The sequence below is a fragment of the Chlorocebus sabaeus genome, chromosome 20 (genome assembly GCF_047675955.1).
Source record: "Chlorocebus sabaeus isolate Y175 chromosome 20, mChlSab1.0.hap1, whole genome shotgun sequence".
Classification (NCBI taxonomy): domain Eukaryota; kingdom Metazoa; phylum Chordata; class Mammalia; order Primates; family Cercopithecidae; genus Chlorocebus; species Chlorocebus sabaeus.
This window is the reverse complement of record NC_132923.1, coordinates 12584638-12599922: the sequence shown is the minus strand read 5'-3', so window position 1 is coordinate 12599922 and position 15285 is coordinate 12584638. Positions and strand designations below refer to the sequence as shown.

Genomic DNA, 15285 nt, shown 5'->3' with positions numbered 1-15285 from the left:
GGCTCAAGTGATCTGCTCACCTTGGCCTCCCAAAGCTCTTGGATTACAGGCATGAGCCACCATGTCCAGCCTACACCTCTTTTTGATTACAGAGTTAGGTATATATAAACTGAGATTAAAAAAAAAATAAGAGATAAAATATACTCAAGGCTGGGCTCAGTGGCTCATGCCTGTAATCCCAGTGCTTTGGGAAGCTGAGGTGGGAGGATTGCTTGAGCTCAGGAGTTCAAGACCAGCCTGGGGAACACAGTGAGACCCTGTCTCTACAAAAAAATAAATAAATAAAAATAAAATCACCTAGGTGTGGTGGTGCCCACCTGTATTCCCAGCTACTTTGGAAGCTGAGGCAGGAGGATCACTTTATTATAAAGTAGAATTTAAGTTAGATTATTTTGCCCACTGTAGGCTAATGTAAGTACTCTATATACGTTTAAGGTAGTCTAGGCTAAGCTACAATGTGTAATAGATTAAGTGTATTAAATGTATTTTTGACTTAGGATATTTTCAATTTACAATGGGTTTATCAAGACATAACCCCACCATAAGTCAAGGAGCACCTGTACTTATTCTGAACTTTTTCTCTTCCATGTAACAATATATTGCTATGACAATAAATATACATGTAGATCATTCTTTTTAACAGTTACATAGTACTCTGTACTATAAATGTATAGTTACATTCAAACCTTCACTATCATAAATAATGCTTCAGTGAACATCATTGTGTATCTTCACGCACAGTACTTCATACCAGTACTTCCATATTATTTCTGAAAATGACTCCTCGGGCCTAACGGTAGACACATTTAAAACTTTGCCCATTACCTGCCAAGGAGGTTATACCAATTTAGAGCCTCATCCACTGCATCAATTTAGCCATACCTCCAACAGCATTGTGTTTTGGGAATCCTTCAAATTTCTGGTCATTTTCTTGGTGAAAGACAATTATCGCTGTTAGTTTAGCACACATTAAGGCTGAGCATATTTTTGTTACTGCTAATTTTTCTATTTCAGCCTATAAATTTGAGTGAGCATATGTTACTTTCCTAAGAAAAAAAATTTTTTTCCATTAAAAAAAAAGTTCAGGGCCAAGTGCAGTGGCTCATGCCTATAATCCCAGTACTTTGGGAGGCCAAGGCATGAGGATTGCTTGAGCTCGGGAGTTCAAAATTAGCTTGGGCAACATAGTGAGATCCTGCCTCTATTAAAAAAAAAAAAAAAAAGTTCATTCCTTTAGTAACAGGTTTATATAGGATATAAGAGTACCATGGAGTCACGCCTGTAATCCCAGCACTTTGGGAGGCCGAGGCAGGCAGATCACGACATCAGTTTGAGACCAGCCTGGCTAATATGGTGAAACTCCGTCTCTACTAAATATACAAAAATTAGCTGGGCACGGTGGCACGCACCTGTAGTCCCAGCTACTCGGGAGGCTGAGGCAGAAGAATCACTTGAACACGAAAGGTGGAGGTTGCAATGAGCCGAGATCGTGCCACTGCACTCCAGCCTGGTTGACAGAGTGAGATTCCGTCTCCAAAAAAAAAAAAAAAAAAAGATTACCATGGAGGCCAGGCACAGTGGCTCATGCCTGTAACCCTAGCACTTTAGGAGGCTGAGGTCGGTAGATCACTTGAGATCAAGTTCGAGACCAGTCTGACCAACACGGCAAAATTCCGTCTCTACTGAAAATACAAAAATTAGTCAGGTGTGGTGGTGCACATCTATAATCCCAGCTACTTGGGAGGCTGAAGCATGAGAATCGCCTGGGAGGCAAAGGTTGCAGTGAGCTGAGATCACGCCACTGCACTCCAGCCTGGGCAACAGAATGAGACTCTGTCTCAAAAAAAAAAAAAAAAAAGAGTGCCAGGGAAATTCAGAGAAAGAAAAGATAATCCTGGTTTAAATCAAGGCCTGGCACAGTCCCTTGCAGAGAAGATGTTTAATATGAAGAGGAAACTGAAGGAAATAAGGAAGGCAGGCAACCAGCCCATGGGGAAGTTTCAAAAAGGTACATCAAGCTGGGCCTTAAAATAAGTAAAGGAGGCCGGGAGCAGTGGCTCACGCCTGTAATCCCAACACTCTGGGAGGCCGAGGAGGGTGGATCACCTGAGGTCAGGAGTTCAAGACCAGCCTGAACAACATGGTGAAACCCCGTCTTTACTAAAAATATAAAAAATTAGCTGAGCATGGTGGCGGGCGCCTGTAATCCCAGCTACTCAAGAGGCTGAGGTAGGAGAATTGTTTGAACCCAGGAGGCAGAGGTTGCAGTGAGCCAATCGTGCCACTGCACTCCAGCCCGGGCAATAAGAGCAACACTCTGTCTCAGGAAAAAAAAAAAAGTAAAGAAGAAGAAAAAGGCATTCTACATAGATAAAAGTACATAAGCAAGTCTAAAAGGAGACATGAAGATACAGTTATGTATTACTTAACAACAGGGATACGTTCTGAGAAATGTGTCATTAGGAGATTTCAACATTGTGTGAATATCATTGAGTATACTTACACAAATCTAGATGGTGTAGCCACTACACACCTAGGTATGTAGGTGTATAGCCTACATACCTATATGTAGCCCATTACTCCCAGTAATAGCCTAGGACTCCCAACCATCCTAACAAGATGTTACTATACTGAATACTGTAGGCAACTATAACTCAGTGGTAACTATTTATGTACCTAAACATAGAAAAAGTAATGTGTTGTGCTAAGACCTTATGACAACTACATGTCACTGGGCAATAGGAATTTTTCACCTCCGTTATAATCTTATGGGACCACCATCATATATGCAGTCCTTTGATGACCAAGGCATCATTAGGTGACACATAACAGCAACTGTGAAGAGCCGTAAAGAAAAAGACCTAAAAAGGTAAGATGTGAAGTGCTGAGAGAAAGCTTTGAATGCCACGATGAAACACCTGGATCAGATTGAACAAAGACAAACATACAACTTTAAGTCTGAGTAACAAGATGAAAATATAAATTAAAATTAATCTGACAGATTTAAAGTTTGAAGTAATAGAAGTAGGAAGACAAGATTAATCAAAAACAAAGTGATAAAGGCCTAAATGAGGATGGCATGACGAAAAGGTAGTTACTTTTAAAATTTTAAACTATGCAACTTCTCAGTAAGGATAGTGAATTAAATGTATCTATCTATTTCTACTCTCTTCTCTCCTCACTCATACACAGGAAAAATTTTTTTAAAAGAGAAAAAATTTTTACACAAGACAAAACCACAAGGATGGAAAGGAAGAGCAATAATTTTTTTGAAACTAGAGATAAAATGGATTATTGCCTTGGGAGACGGACAAAAACTAAATCCTAAAGTGACAAGGGAAAAAGTAGAAAACCAACTTAATTTACACTATGGAATTCCCCCAAAGTCTCAGAAGCTGGTGAGTCCAGGTAACTCTGGGTATGCAGGGTAGGGTGAATGAAGTGAAAATGAGGAGAATTCATTCAGCATCTGTTTACTACAGAGATGGATTCCTAGATCCTTGTCTCTATTCCTTCTAACCAAGGCAACTACCCCTCACCATTCTGTCAAAAGACAGATTTACTCTGTGGAGAGTACAAATCAAAGGTCTTACAGTCTAGTGAACACCAGGTAAAGGTGAAAGTGAGGGAGCCATATTGAAAACAGGAAAACTAACACCAACATATGTATACTACATGCTTCATTTTTCTTCTGTTATACTGCCTATTTCCTATATTTCATATCTCCACTTTCTTGGTTTACTCTCTCCTACTGGTGGAGCCTATCTTCTAGTGGATTCCTGAAAAGGTGTAAGAAATGCCTTGGAGGTATGAAAATATTTATTCTTATTTCACTAATTGATAGTTTGCCCAGGTATGGAATTCTAAATTAGAACTTATTTTCCCTCAGAATTTTGAAGGCATTGCTCCAAAGTCTTTTTTTTTTTTCTTTTTTGAGACAGTGTCTTTGCTCTTTCACCCAGGCTGGTGTGCAGTGACGTGATCTCGGCTCACTGCAACCTCCGCTTCCCAGGTTCAAGCAATTCTCCTGCCTCAGGCTCCCAAGCAGTTGGTACTACAGGCACGCACCACCAAGCCCAGCTAATGTTTGTATTTTTGTAGGGATGGGGTTTCACCATGTTGACCAGGCTGGTCTCAAACTCCTGACCTCAGGTGATCCACTCGCCTCAGCCTCCCAAAATGTTGGGAATATAGGCGTAAGCCACCACATCCAGCCTGTTCCAAGGTCTTCTAATTTTCAGCATGACTACTGAGAAAAAAGACCAATCTGATTCCTGAATCTTCTGAATGTGAATAATTTTATTCTCTCTGAAGCTTATAGGATATTCTCTTTCTATCTGATGCTGAAATTTCAGCATAATGGGCCTTGATGTGTGCATGGCCCCTTCGATCTGGAAACTAATGTCTTTCACGGGGACATTTTATTTAAACAGAAATAAAGAATTATGTTAAAAGAAATAAAAATGATGCCACTGGAGAGAAGGAAATGAGAGAAACGGAGCAGAGGACTCCCTTATAATATTTTTGTAACAAACATTATAAAACTAAGTCTTTAATTATTAAAATATGCATGTACAGTTTTGACTTAAATAATTTTTTTTTTTTTTTTTTGAGACGGAGTCTCACTCTGTCGTCCAGGCTGGAATGCAGTGGCCTGATCTCAGCTCACTGCAAGCTCCGCCTCCTGGGTTCACGCCATTCTCCTGCCTCAGCCTCCCGAGTAGCTGGGACTACGGGCGCCCGCCACCACGCCCGGCTAGTTTTTTGTTTTTTTAGTAGAGACGGGGTTTCACTGTGTTAGCCAGGATGGTCTCGATCTCCTGACCTCATGATCTGCCTGTCTCGGCCTCCCAAAGTGCTGGGATTATAGGCTTGAGCCACTGCGCCCGGCCCGATTTAAATAATTTTTATGTATGTATGTATACACACATACATACATATACACACACACACAAATATTTGGCAAAAGACCTGAGAAGAGGTAATAACCCAGATAAACACATAAAAAGTAAAATCCAAACACTTACAGTTCCTTAGACTGGGGAAATGAAAAACTCAATTGTGATAGTCATGAAAGATACCGAAAGGTAGGAAAGACAGCAGATTTGAAGGAAATACTGGTGAGTACATACATATATAGGATGTTAAAGATTATTCAAATAGAGGCTGGGCGCAATGGCTCACACTTGTAATCCCAGCACTTTGGGAGGCCGAGGCAGGCGGATCACTTGAGGACAGGAGTTCGAGACCAGCCTGGCCAACATGGTGAAACCCCAACTCTACTAAAGATACAAAAAATTAGCCAGACGTGGTGGCACACTGTAGTCCCAGCCACTCGAGATACTGAGGCACAAAAATCATTTGAACCTAGGAGGCAGACACTGCAGTGAGCCAAGATCACACCACTGCACTCCAGCCTGGGTAACACAGAAAGACTCTGTCTTTAAAACAAAAACAAACAAACAAAAAAGATTACTCAAATAGAGCCGGGCATGGTGTCATACACCTACAATTCCAGCTACTAGGAAGACCAAGGCGGTAGGACTACTTGAGCTCAGCAGTTCAAGACCAGTCTGGGCAATACAGTGAGACCTCGTTTCTATTAAAAAAAAAAAAAAAAAACTATTCAAACAGAGATGCAGCCAGGCACAATGGCACACACCTGTAGTCCAGCTACTCAGGTGGTTGAAGTGGGAGGAATGCTTGAGTCCAGGATTTCAAGATGAGCCTGGGCAACATAGTAAAACCTTGTCTCAACTTAAAAAAAAAAAAAAAAAAAAGAGAGAGAGATCTTTTAAATAGATAAAAATATAGGAAAGTAGTTTATGTGAGAAGCCAGGAATGAAATTTTTGGAGTCTTTTATACATAAAAGATAAATGAAGGGTGATATGGTTTGGCTCTGTGTGTCTCCGCCCAAATATCATGTCAAATTGTAATCCCCAGTGTTGAAGATGCAGCCTGGTGGGAGGTTATGGGATCATGGGGGTGGTTTCTAATGGGTTAGCACCATCCCCCTAGTGCTCTCTCATGATAGAGTTCTCAAGAGATCTGGTTGTTTGAAAGTGTGTAGCACCTTCCCCTTCTCTCCCTCTATCCTGCCAGCCACGTGAAGACATGCTTGTTTCCCCTTAGCCTTCCGCCATGATTCCAAGTTTCCTGAGGCCTCCCTAGCCATGCCTCCCATACAGTCTGCAGAACTGCTCGTCAATTAAACCTCTTTTCTGCATAAATTATCCAGTCTCTGGTAGTTCTTTATAGCAGTGTGAGAATGGACTAATACAAAGCGAAGGGGATTATGGTAGGTACCAAGTGAATGTCAAACTGAAGTAGGAAGGCAAGCAGCTAGGAAGGCAGGTAGGTGGGCAAATGGGAAGAAATGAAGGAAACTGCCTGGTTTACTATTTAGTTCTAGCCCCAAACCGGGTACTGTGGTGTACACTTGTAATCCCAGCTACTTGGGAAGCCAAGGCAGGAGGATCATTTGAGCTCAGGAGTTCAAGACCAACTTGGGCAACATAGCAAGACGCTGTCTCAAAAAACAGTTCTCGCCTCAAGCATGAGAAGAGAAAAGTAGAAGCATACTGAACAAAAAAAAGAAAGAAGCAGAAAAACAAGCAAAAAGGACAAAGAAGGAACAATCAGTGATAAAGACCAAGCAACACAGTGTCTCTGAAACCAAGTTTCTAGGAGAGGCTCAATTGTGGAGTACCAAGAACTTGGAGAGGATTCTAACAACAACCCTAAAAGCTGCAGTGCATAATGATTCATGCCTGTAATCCCAGCAATCTGGGAGGCCAAAAGCAGGAGTATCACTCGAGGACAGTAGTTCAAGACCAGCCTGGGCAACATAGCGAGATCCTGTCTCTACAAAATTAAAAAATTAGCTGGGCATGATGATGCATGCCTACAGTCCCAACTACTCAGGAAACTGAGGAGGCAGAATCACTTGAGCCTAGCAATTGGAGGTGTTGCAGCAAACTATGGTCATGCTACTGCACTCCAGCCTGGCTGACACAACAGGACCTTGTCTCAAAAAAAACCTTAAAAGTATTTAAAGAATTGAAACACATAACTAGGAGAAAGAAATATAGAATGTTAGGCCGGGCGCGGTGGCTCACGCCTGTAATCCCAGCACTTTGGGAGGCTGAGGCGGGCAGATCACAAGGTCAGGAGATCGAGACCATCCTGGCTAACATGGTGAAACCCTGTCTCTACTAAAAAATACAAAAAACTAGCCAGGCGTGGTGGCAGGCACCTATAGTCCCAGCTACTCGGGAGGCTGAGGCAGGAGAATAACATAAAACCCGGGAGGGGGAGCTTGCAGTGAGAGGAAATCGCGCCACTGCACTCCAGCCTGGGTGACAGAGCGAGACTCCGTCTCAAAAAAAAAACAAAAAAAATACAAAAAATTAGCGGGGCGTGGTGGCAGATGCCTGTAGTCTCAGCTACTTGGGAGGCTGAGGCAGCAGAATGGCATGAACCTGGGAGGCGGAGCTTGCAGTGAGTTGAGATCGCACCACTGCACTCCAGCCTGGGCGACAGGGACAATCCGTCTCAAAAAAACAAAATAAAACAAAACAAAACAAATATAGAATGTTACAGAAAAGATTTTAAGAAACTACTCTTTTTTTTTTTTTCCTAGAGACAGGCTCACTCTGTCACCCAGACTAGAGTCCAGTGGCGTGATCATGGCTCATTACAGCCTTGACCTAGCAAGCTCAGAGATCCTCCCACCACCTCAGCCTCCCAAGTAGTTGGGCCTATAGGCATCCACCACCACATCTAGCTAATTTTTTATATACATATTTTTGTGGAGATAAGGTCTCATTATATTGCTCAGGCTGGTCTCCAACTTCTGGGCTTAAACAGTCCTTTCACCCTGGCCTCTCAAAGTGCTGAGATTACAGGTGTGAGCCGCCACACTCAGCCTGGAAACTACTCTTCTAGCTCCTTTTTTCAGCACCTTGCACTTGGTTCTCCAACCAAGCAAAACCTTACCCCCAGGCTATCTAATGTGGTATTTCACCCTTTTCATCTGCAAAAAAGACAATACTCCACCTACCTCCTTCTCAAAAGATACCCATTGTACTACATTTCAGTAAGAAGATGACTCTAGGTCACAATGGAAAAAATAATAATTTAGAGATTAAGAATGATGACTGTGTAGATGGACCGCCAACAATAAAATTCTGTCTCTACCTTCTAGTAGCTATGTGACTTCAGACAAGTTACATATTCACTCTCTGTGCCTTAGTTTCCTCATCTGTAAAACAAGGATAATAATACTTACCTAATACAATTGTCATAAAAATTAAATGAGAACAGTTGGTACATATTACTAATAAATATTAGATATTATTATAGTTCGTACAAATTCATGATGTCAATGGCTTAATTAGTCTTATCCCTTCAAAGGTATTTCATATTAACAGTGGGTTTTACATTCATTTTTATTCAACAAACATATATTGAACTCTAATCCAACATACTAGGCACCCACTGTAAGCACTGCAGTACTCTGGCAAACAAGGAAAGCAAAAGTTCTGCTCTCGTGGAACTTACATCCTAAGTATACTGGTTTTGTTTTGTTTTTTGAGACAGGGTCTCACGCTGTCTCCCAGTCACCCAGACTGGAGTGCAGTGGCACAATCACGGCTCACTGCAGCCTCCACCTCCCAGGCTCAGGTCATCCTCCCATCTCAGTCTCCCGCGTAGCTGGGACTACAGGGGATGCCACCACACCCTGCTAATTTTTTGTATTTTTTTGTACAGATGGGGTTTCACCACATTGCCCAGGCTGGTCTCAAACTTTTGGGCTCAAGCAATCCACCCACATCAGTCTCCCAAAGTGCTAGGATTACAGGTATGAGCCACCACATCCAACCCTAAGTATACTGCTGAATCCATAAATTTACTTCTCCATTCAACTACAATGAAAAGATGGAGGGAAAATATAAAACGGGCCTGGCAGGGTGACTCACACCTGTAACCCCGGCACACTGGGAGGCCGAGGCAGGAGGATTGCTTAAGCCCAGGAGTTTGAGACCAGCCTGGGCAATATAGTGAGACCCAGACACTACGTAAAATAATAAAAACTTTAAAACAAGTAAGAAAATACATTGACAAAATTATGAAAAGTGACCTAAATTTGAAGAACTTATGTGAAAAATTGGAGACAGTTGCTACAGACTAGACATAAAGATTAGTCAACAAAATAGGAAAATGTAACCTGGCATATAGAAGGAATTTAATTATCCACTCCTTTCCCTGGGTGTCTCCTTAAGTGTAAAATGATAGGCATTGTCATATTTCCAACCTGAAGAGTCACTGATGTCTACTTACTAAAGTCATTATGGCATATCAGGCAGCATTATTTATTTATTTTCTTTCTTTTTTGAGATGGAGTCTCGCTCTGTCACCCAGGCTGGAGAGCAGTGGCATGATCTCGGCTCACTGCAACCACCACCTTCCAGGTTCAAGCGATTCTCCCATCTCAGCCTCCCAAGTGGCTGGGATTACAGGCACCTGCCACCATGCCCGGCTAATTTTTGTATTTTTAGTAGAGATGGGGTTTTGCCGTGTTGGTCAGGCTGGTCTCAAACTCCTGACCTCAGGTGATCCACCTGCCTCGGCCTCCCAAAGTGCTGGCATTACAGGCATGAGCCACCACGCCCAGCCAAGGCAGTATTCTTAAAAACAGACGGTGGTTGGGGGGAGGGGGGAGGGAGTGCATTGTGGGGAGGGGGGAGGGATTGCATTGGGAGTTATACCTGATGTAAATGACGAGTTGATGGGTGCAGCACATCAACACAGCACATGTATACATATGTAACAAACCTGCACGTTATGCACATGTACCCTAGAACTTAAAGTATAATTAAAAAAAAAAAAAAAAAGATGGTGGCCAGGTGCAGTGGCTCACGCCTGTAATCCCAGCACTTTGGGAGGCCGAGGCGGGCGGATCACCTGAGGTCAGGAGTTCAAGACCAGCCTGGCCAACATGGAGAAACCCCGTCTCTACTAAAAATAAAAAATTAGCCGGCATGGTGGCAGGTGCCTGTAATCCCAGCTACTCGGGTGAGGCGGGAGAACTGCTTGAACCCAGGAGGCAGAGGGTGCAGTGAGCCAAGATCACGCCATTGCACTCCAGCCTGGGTGACACAGGCAGACCCTGTCTCAAAAAAAAAAAAAAAAAAGGCCTTTGCAATATAATAATATCTCTTTTTTTGTTGGGGGACAGGGTCTCACTGTGACACCTAGGCTGGAGTACAGTGGCATGATCACAGCTCACTGCAGTCTCAACTTTCCAGGCTCAGGTGATACTTCCATCTTAGCCTCCCACGTAGCTGGGACTATAAAAGTACACCACAGTGCCTGGATAATTTTTTGTATTTTTTGTAGATAAGCGGTTTTGTCATGTTGTCCAGGCTGGTCTCAAATTCCTGGGCTCAAGCCATCTGCCTGCCTCGGCCTCCCAAAGGGATCAGAGGCACGAGCCACCACACCTGGCCATAAAAGAATATCTTGATATCTTAACTTTACACTGTATGAATTCCTATTTTCCCATATCTGAAAAAGGTAAATAAAGGTAATAGGTAAGAATTTTGTGGCCGGGCGCAGTGGCTCAAGCCTGTAATCCTAGCACTTTGGGAGGCCGAGACGGGCGGATCACGAGGTCAGGAGATCGAGACCATCCTGGCTAACACGGTGAAACTCCATCTCTACTAAAAAATACAAAAAACTAGCTGGGCGAGGTGGCGGGCGCCTGTAGTCCCAGCTACTCGGGAGGCTGAGGCAGGAGAATGGAGTAAACCTGGGAGGCGGAGCTTGCAGTGAGCTGAGATCCGGCCACTGCACTCCAGTGCAGAGTGGAACAGAGTAAGACTCCATCTCAAAAAAAAAAAAAAAAAAAAAAAAAAAAAAAGAATTTTGTTAATTGATGCAGTTAAAACTGTAAGTTACATAGGTGAAAATTAGCTGAAAAAAAATTTTCTTCCTAAATGACAGCCTTGCAAACCCAAACGGTATTACCCTTTTCCTTCTACTACATTCTCCATCCACCATAACTTATACATAACAGCACAAAAAGAATTCTCTACTAATGAGAATACCAGAATCAAGAGAGAAAAAAACCTACATTTACTACAAACTAATTCAACGTCTCTAGTTTGAATTTGGAACTGTAAATCAAATACCGAATCTCCTCCCAACTATTCCCTCAGCCAATGCATTACAAATCACACATTCAATTTAAAAAGTGTTCCACCTTGGCTGGGCATGGTGGCTCATGCCTATAATCCCAGCTCTTAGGGGGGGCCCAATACAGGAAGAGCACTTAAGGCCAGGAGTTAAACACGGGCCTGGGCAACATAGCAAGACCCTGTCTCTAAAAAAAATTTAAAATTAGCCAGCCATGGTGGTGCACACCTGTGGTCCCACCTACTCAGGAGGCTGAAGTGGGAGGATCACATGGTCCCAGAAGGTCAAGGCTGCAGTAAGGCATGATTGTGTCACTGTACTCCAGCCTCGGTGGCAGAGCAAGACTCTCTCCTATGGGGAAAAAAAATGTGTTCCTCAAAACTGTTAGTAGTCCATAGACAAGAAATAGCCTAAAGTTTCATGGACCACCTACCCACAGAGTTCTACTTGCCAGTGATAAGTAGAACCAGTGAAAAATGATAGAATATGAAGAATTATCAATTTGACAAAAAAAATCACATTAGAACTATTACTTCAACACAACTCTTAGAGAGTATCAACCATATTTTGCTCTTCTTCTAATGCAGCACCACAGTGAAAAATGCAGAAGAACCTGGTCCCCTTGAAAAACACTGCAGGGCCACCAGCACAATTAACATGTTTAAGCACTATTACTAACCCTAAGGATTAACTTGGCCGGATCAGTGGCTCACACCTATAATCCCAGCAGCTTAGGAGGGTGAGGTGGGAGGCCAGGAGTTCAAGACCAGCCTGGGCAACATAGCAAGAGCCCATTTCTACAAAAAGTTAAAAAATGTATCCAGGTGTGGTGGTGTGTGTCTGTAGACCCAGATACTCAGGAGGCTGAGGCTGCAAGATCACTTGAGCTCAGGAGTTCAAGGCTGCAGTGGGCTGTGATTACACCACTGCACTACAGTCTGGGAGACAGAGCGAGACCCTGTCTCAAAAATAAAAATAAATATATTTTTAAAAAGGATTAACTCAAGTGAAGCTTAAAGAGTGAAAATTTTTTTTAAATCGTCTTGACAAAACTAACAAGAATTGTTAAAAAAAAAAAAAAAAAATTAGTACTCCAGCAAAAATACAAAGTAGAAAAAACTCAAAGAAATAGGCATGGTGTCCCTGGTCCTTAAAATGGCTCTAAGGAAAGAAGGTATGACAGTGTAGCAAAGAATTCTGACCTGAAAACATTTACTTTCACTAAGCACAGTACATTTCCACCTAATGTCCCTCCATTCATTAATCTCATTTCCCAAAATGCAATAGACTACTAAAAAAATCCACAATGTTTCTATGATCTCTTCCTCTTGATATAAAAGTGCAAAGGGAGAAAAGAAAAAAGAAAACATATCTTCTGATTTGATTGAACTGAACATGGAATCGATAAGTTAGAAGAGATGGAAGAATTTTTTAATATCAAAAAAGATATCTGGCCAGGTAGAGTGTCTCACATCTGTATTCCCAACTTTGAGAGACTGAGGCAAGGCTTGCTTGAGACCAGGAGATCAAGATCAGCGTGAGCAACATAGCAAGGCATCTGTCTCCACAAAAAAATTTAAAAATTAACCAGGCATGGTGGCAAGGCACCTGTAGTCCCAGCCATTCAGGAGCTGACTGTGAGAAGATCACTTGAGCCCCGGAGGTGGAAGATGCCGTGAGCAGTGATCTTGCCACTGTACTCCAGACCGGGGCGACAGAGCAAGAAGCAAGACCCTGCATCAAAAGAAAAAGAGGGGAGAGGGGAGAGAAGAAAGGAAAAGAAAAAGAAAAAGGAAATCTAAAAATTGCAGAACCAAGCAGCCAAAGCATAGTAAACAAAGCTGTTTCATTAACAAGGATTCTGCACACACACATACACACAAACGCATGCTATTTTCTGCTGAGATTTAAGCTGATATTGATCAGCTTATGAAGATATGGTCAAGAGGCTGTCATTCTGGTTGCTGCTGTTTAAAAAACAAAACAAAATAAAGCAACCCCACCCACACAGCTGGAAAAAAGCTCCTGACATATGAACTAAAACTTGTTTACTCAGGCGACTTCTTAATAAGAGAAATGCTTTGCAATTTAACTAGGGTTATATAAGTATTTTGCAATGTGTGATCAGTTAAAAATCTTGTTTATTTATTCCATAGTTCACAGATAGGTTATATTACTACAAGGTCAGGTTTGCCATAATGGCATTTTTCCTGTTTTATAGTTTTATTCTATCACTCAGCACTTTCCGCAATGTAATTTTTGCCATTAATTTTACCTCTCTTTCCTTTAAAAAAAATTTTTTTAAATTAAATACAGATAATGACATGTGACAAATTAATCATTTCTTAAAATAGCTGTTCCCAGAAACATGGTAGAAAAGAAATTTCAGTGATTCAACTGTCCAGCAAAATCTGGATATTGCAAAATAATACTGCCTTTCAGTAACATGAAAAAAAAATCTAATTTAAATTTCAATGTGGGGATGGGGGTAATCACTCCCACTGTTGTATTTTCAAGAAATTCTCCGCAACATACACACACACACACACACACACACACACACACATCTCAAGGCCCTTTCTTTTTAAGGCTATCAAATATATCGGTTTTTGGAAACGGATAGACTTTATTTTGCAAGAATGACCAAGGTCTGCAAGATAAACTAGGCCCCTAAAATGAAATACCTTCTAAGGAGAAATAACTGTAACATAGAGGAAAGAGGGCAGGGTGGGACTAGTAATTTGAAGATCTGATCTCTCTAGAACTGCACTACACCCTATTCCATCTCTTAGACAAAACAGACTAGATCTTTCTGATATTTGATTATTTTTTGAAACTGAGAAATGGTGTGGAATCAAACTTTTCTGAAAGAGTTTGGAAACTGCCTCGACCTAGGCCTAACAAGATTTAAACCTGGGGCTGTGGACTAAAGATCTGTCCGAAACCACAACCATTACACAAACCCCTGCCCTCAGCAGGCAGACAGGCCCTCTTAACACAAGATCTAAGTTTCAAAGTATAGTCCGGGGACGGGGACGGGGGTTGCGGGTGGGAGGTAACAGCCTAAAGAGATGTCGTATATATCAAAGAACGTCAATTTTTTATTTTTAAAATTAAAATCTAAACCTTTAAATGTTTGGAAGCAACACGTCAACTAAAGAGCAATATGTTCCAGGGTTTATGAATCCAAACTACTCTTAAAGTAAACGGAGCCACTCTGCCTACAGTATTCGGCATCAAGCGGCTCCAGCGGGCAGAGGGTTAAAAGAGGACCCACATCACAGACCAGACGCCGCCCAAGGAGTGAGGGCGGGCCAGCCCCCACTGGCCGCCGCTCCAACGGAGGTCAGGAGAGGGAGCCCCCAACTCCCACCTGCCCCCTCGCTCCCTCCACCTCGAGTCTACCCAAGTCCCCAGGATCGGGCCCCTCCCCAGGTCACCGCTCCCCCACCGCCCCTCGCGGCCTCTGCCCCGCCCCGGCGCCTTCAGCTCCAGCTGCGTCCCCTCAGCCCTAGGTCTCCTTAGTTGTCAGCCCCTTCAGCCCCTCCCCTTTAGAGGCGCCCCAGTCCTCTGTCTCCTCACCGGGGTTGGCAGTAGTCGCCGCCATGGCCGTAGATGCCACTGCCGCCGCGCCACCCCCCCCCAGTGGGAGGAGCCGCCGCCACCGAACCGGGAGGGAGGGGAAGAGAAAGGCCACTCCCCAGAAGCGGCGCCTGACCGCCGCCTCCGCTACCGCGGAATCCAAGATGGCGGCTTCAGCAGCCCCCACCATCCCAGCCCCTGTGGCGGAGAGACCCCGCCTATATAGTGGGCGGAGTCAACACACGACCGCCTCCTAGGAAAAAATTGACCAATGAAAATGCCAAATCGACCAAGGGCAGGGCTACTCCCTGCGCCAGCCAGTCCAGTGGAGGGAGGGCGAGGAAGAAGTCCAGCTGTCTCCCTAACCCCGCCCTCCTTGCGTAAGAGGTCAATGACCGAGTAACGTCATTGAAATACAATTAAAATGGGTATTTTAGGCAGGGTGCGGTGGCTCGCGCCTGTAATCCCAGCACTTTGGGAGGCCCAGGCCGGCGGATCACCTG

General features: G+C 43.2%; 1 protein-coding gene across 6 annotated transcripts in view; it reads right to left on the bottom strand.

Moving 5' to 3' along the window:
• The window catches only part of ARNT (aryl hydrocarbon receptor nuclear translocator), a 64834-nt gene extending 49873 nt beyond the window's left edge, over window positions 1-14961 (bottom strand). For 4 of the 6 annotated variants that reach the window (XM_037997995.2, XM_037997996.2, XM_037997997.2 and 1 more), the window contains exon 1: window positions 14783-14961. In XM_037997995.2, the coding sequence (XP_037853923.2) occupies window positions 14783-14807 (25 nt within the window). In that variant the 5' untranslated portion in view covers window positions 14808-14961. The remainder of the gene's footprint in view (window positions 1-14782) is intronic. The other 2 variants (XM_008019284.3, XM_008019286.3) reach the window with 1 other exon arrangement.
• Window positions 14962-15285: the final 324 nt, after the last annotated feature.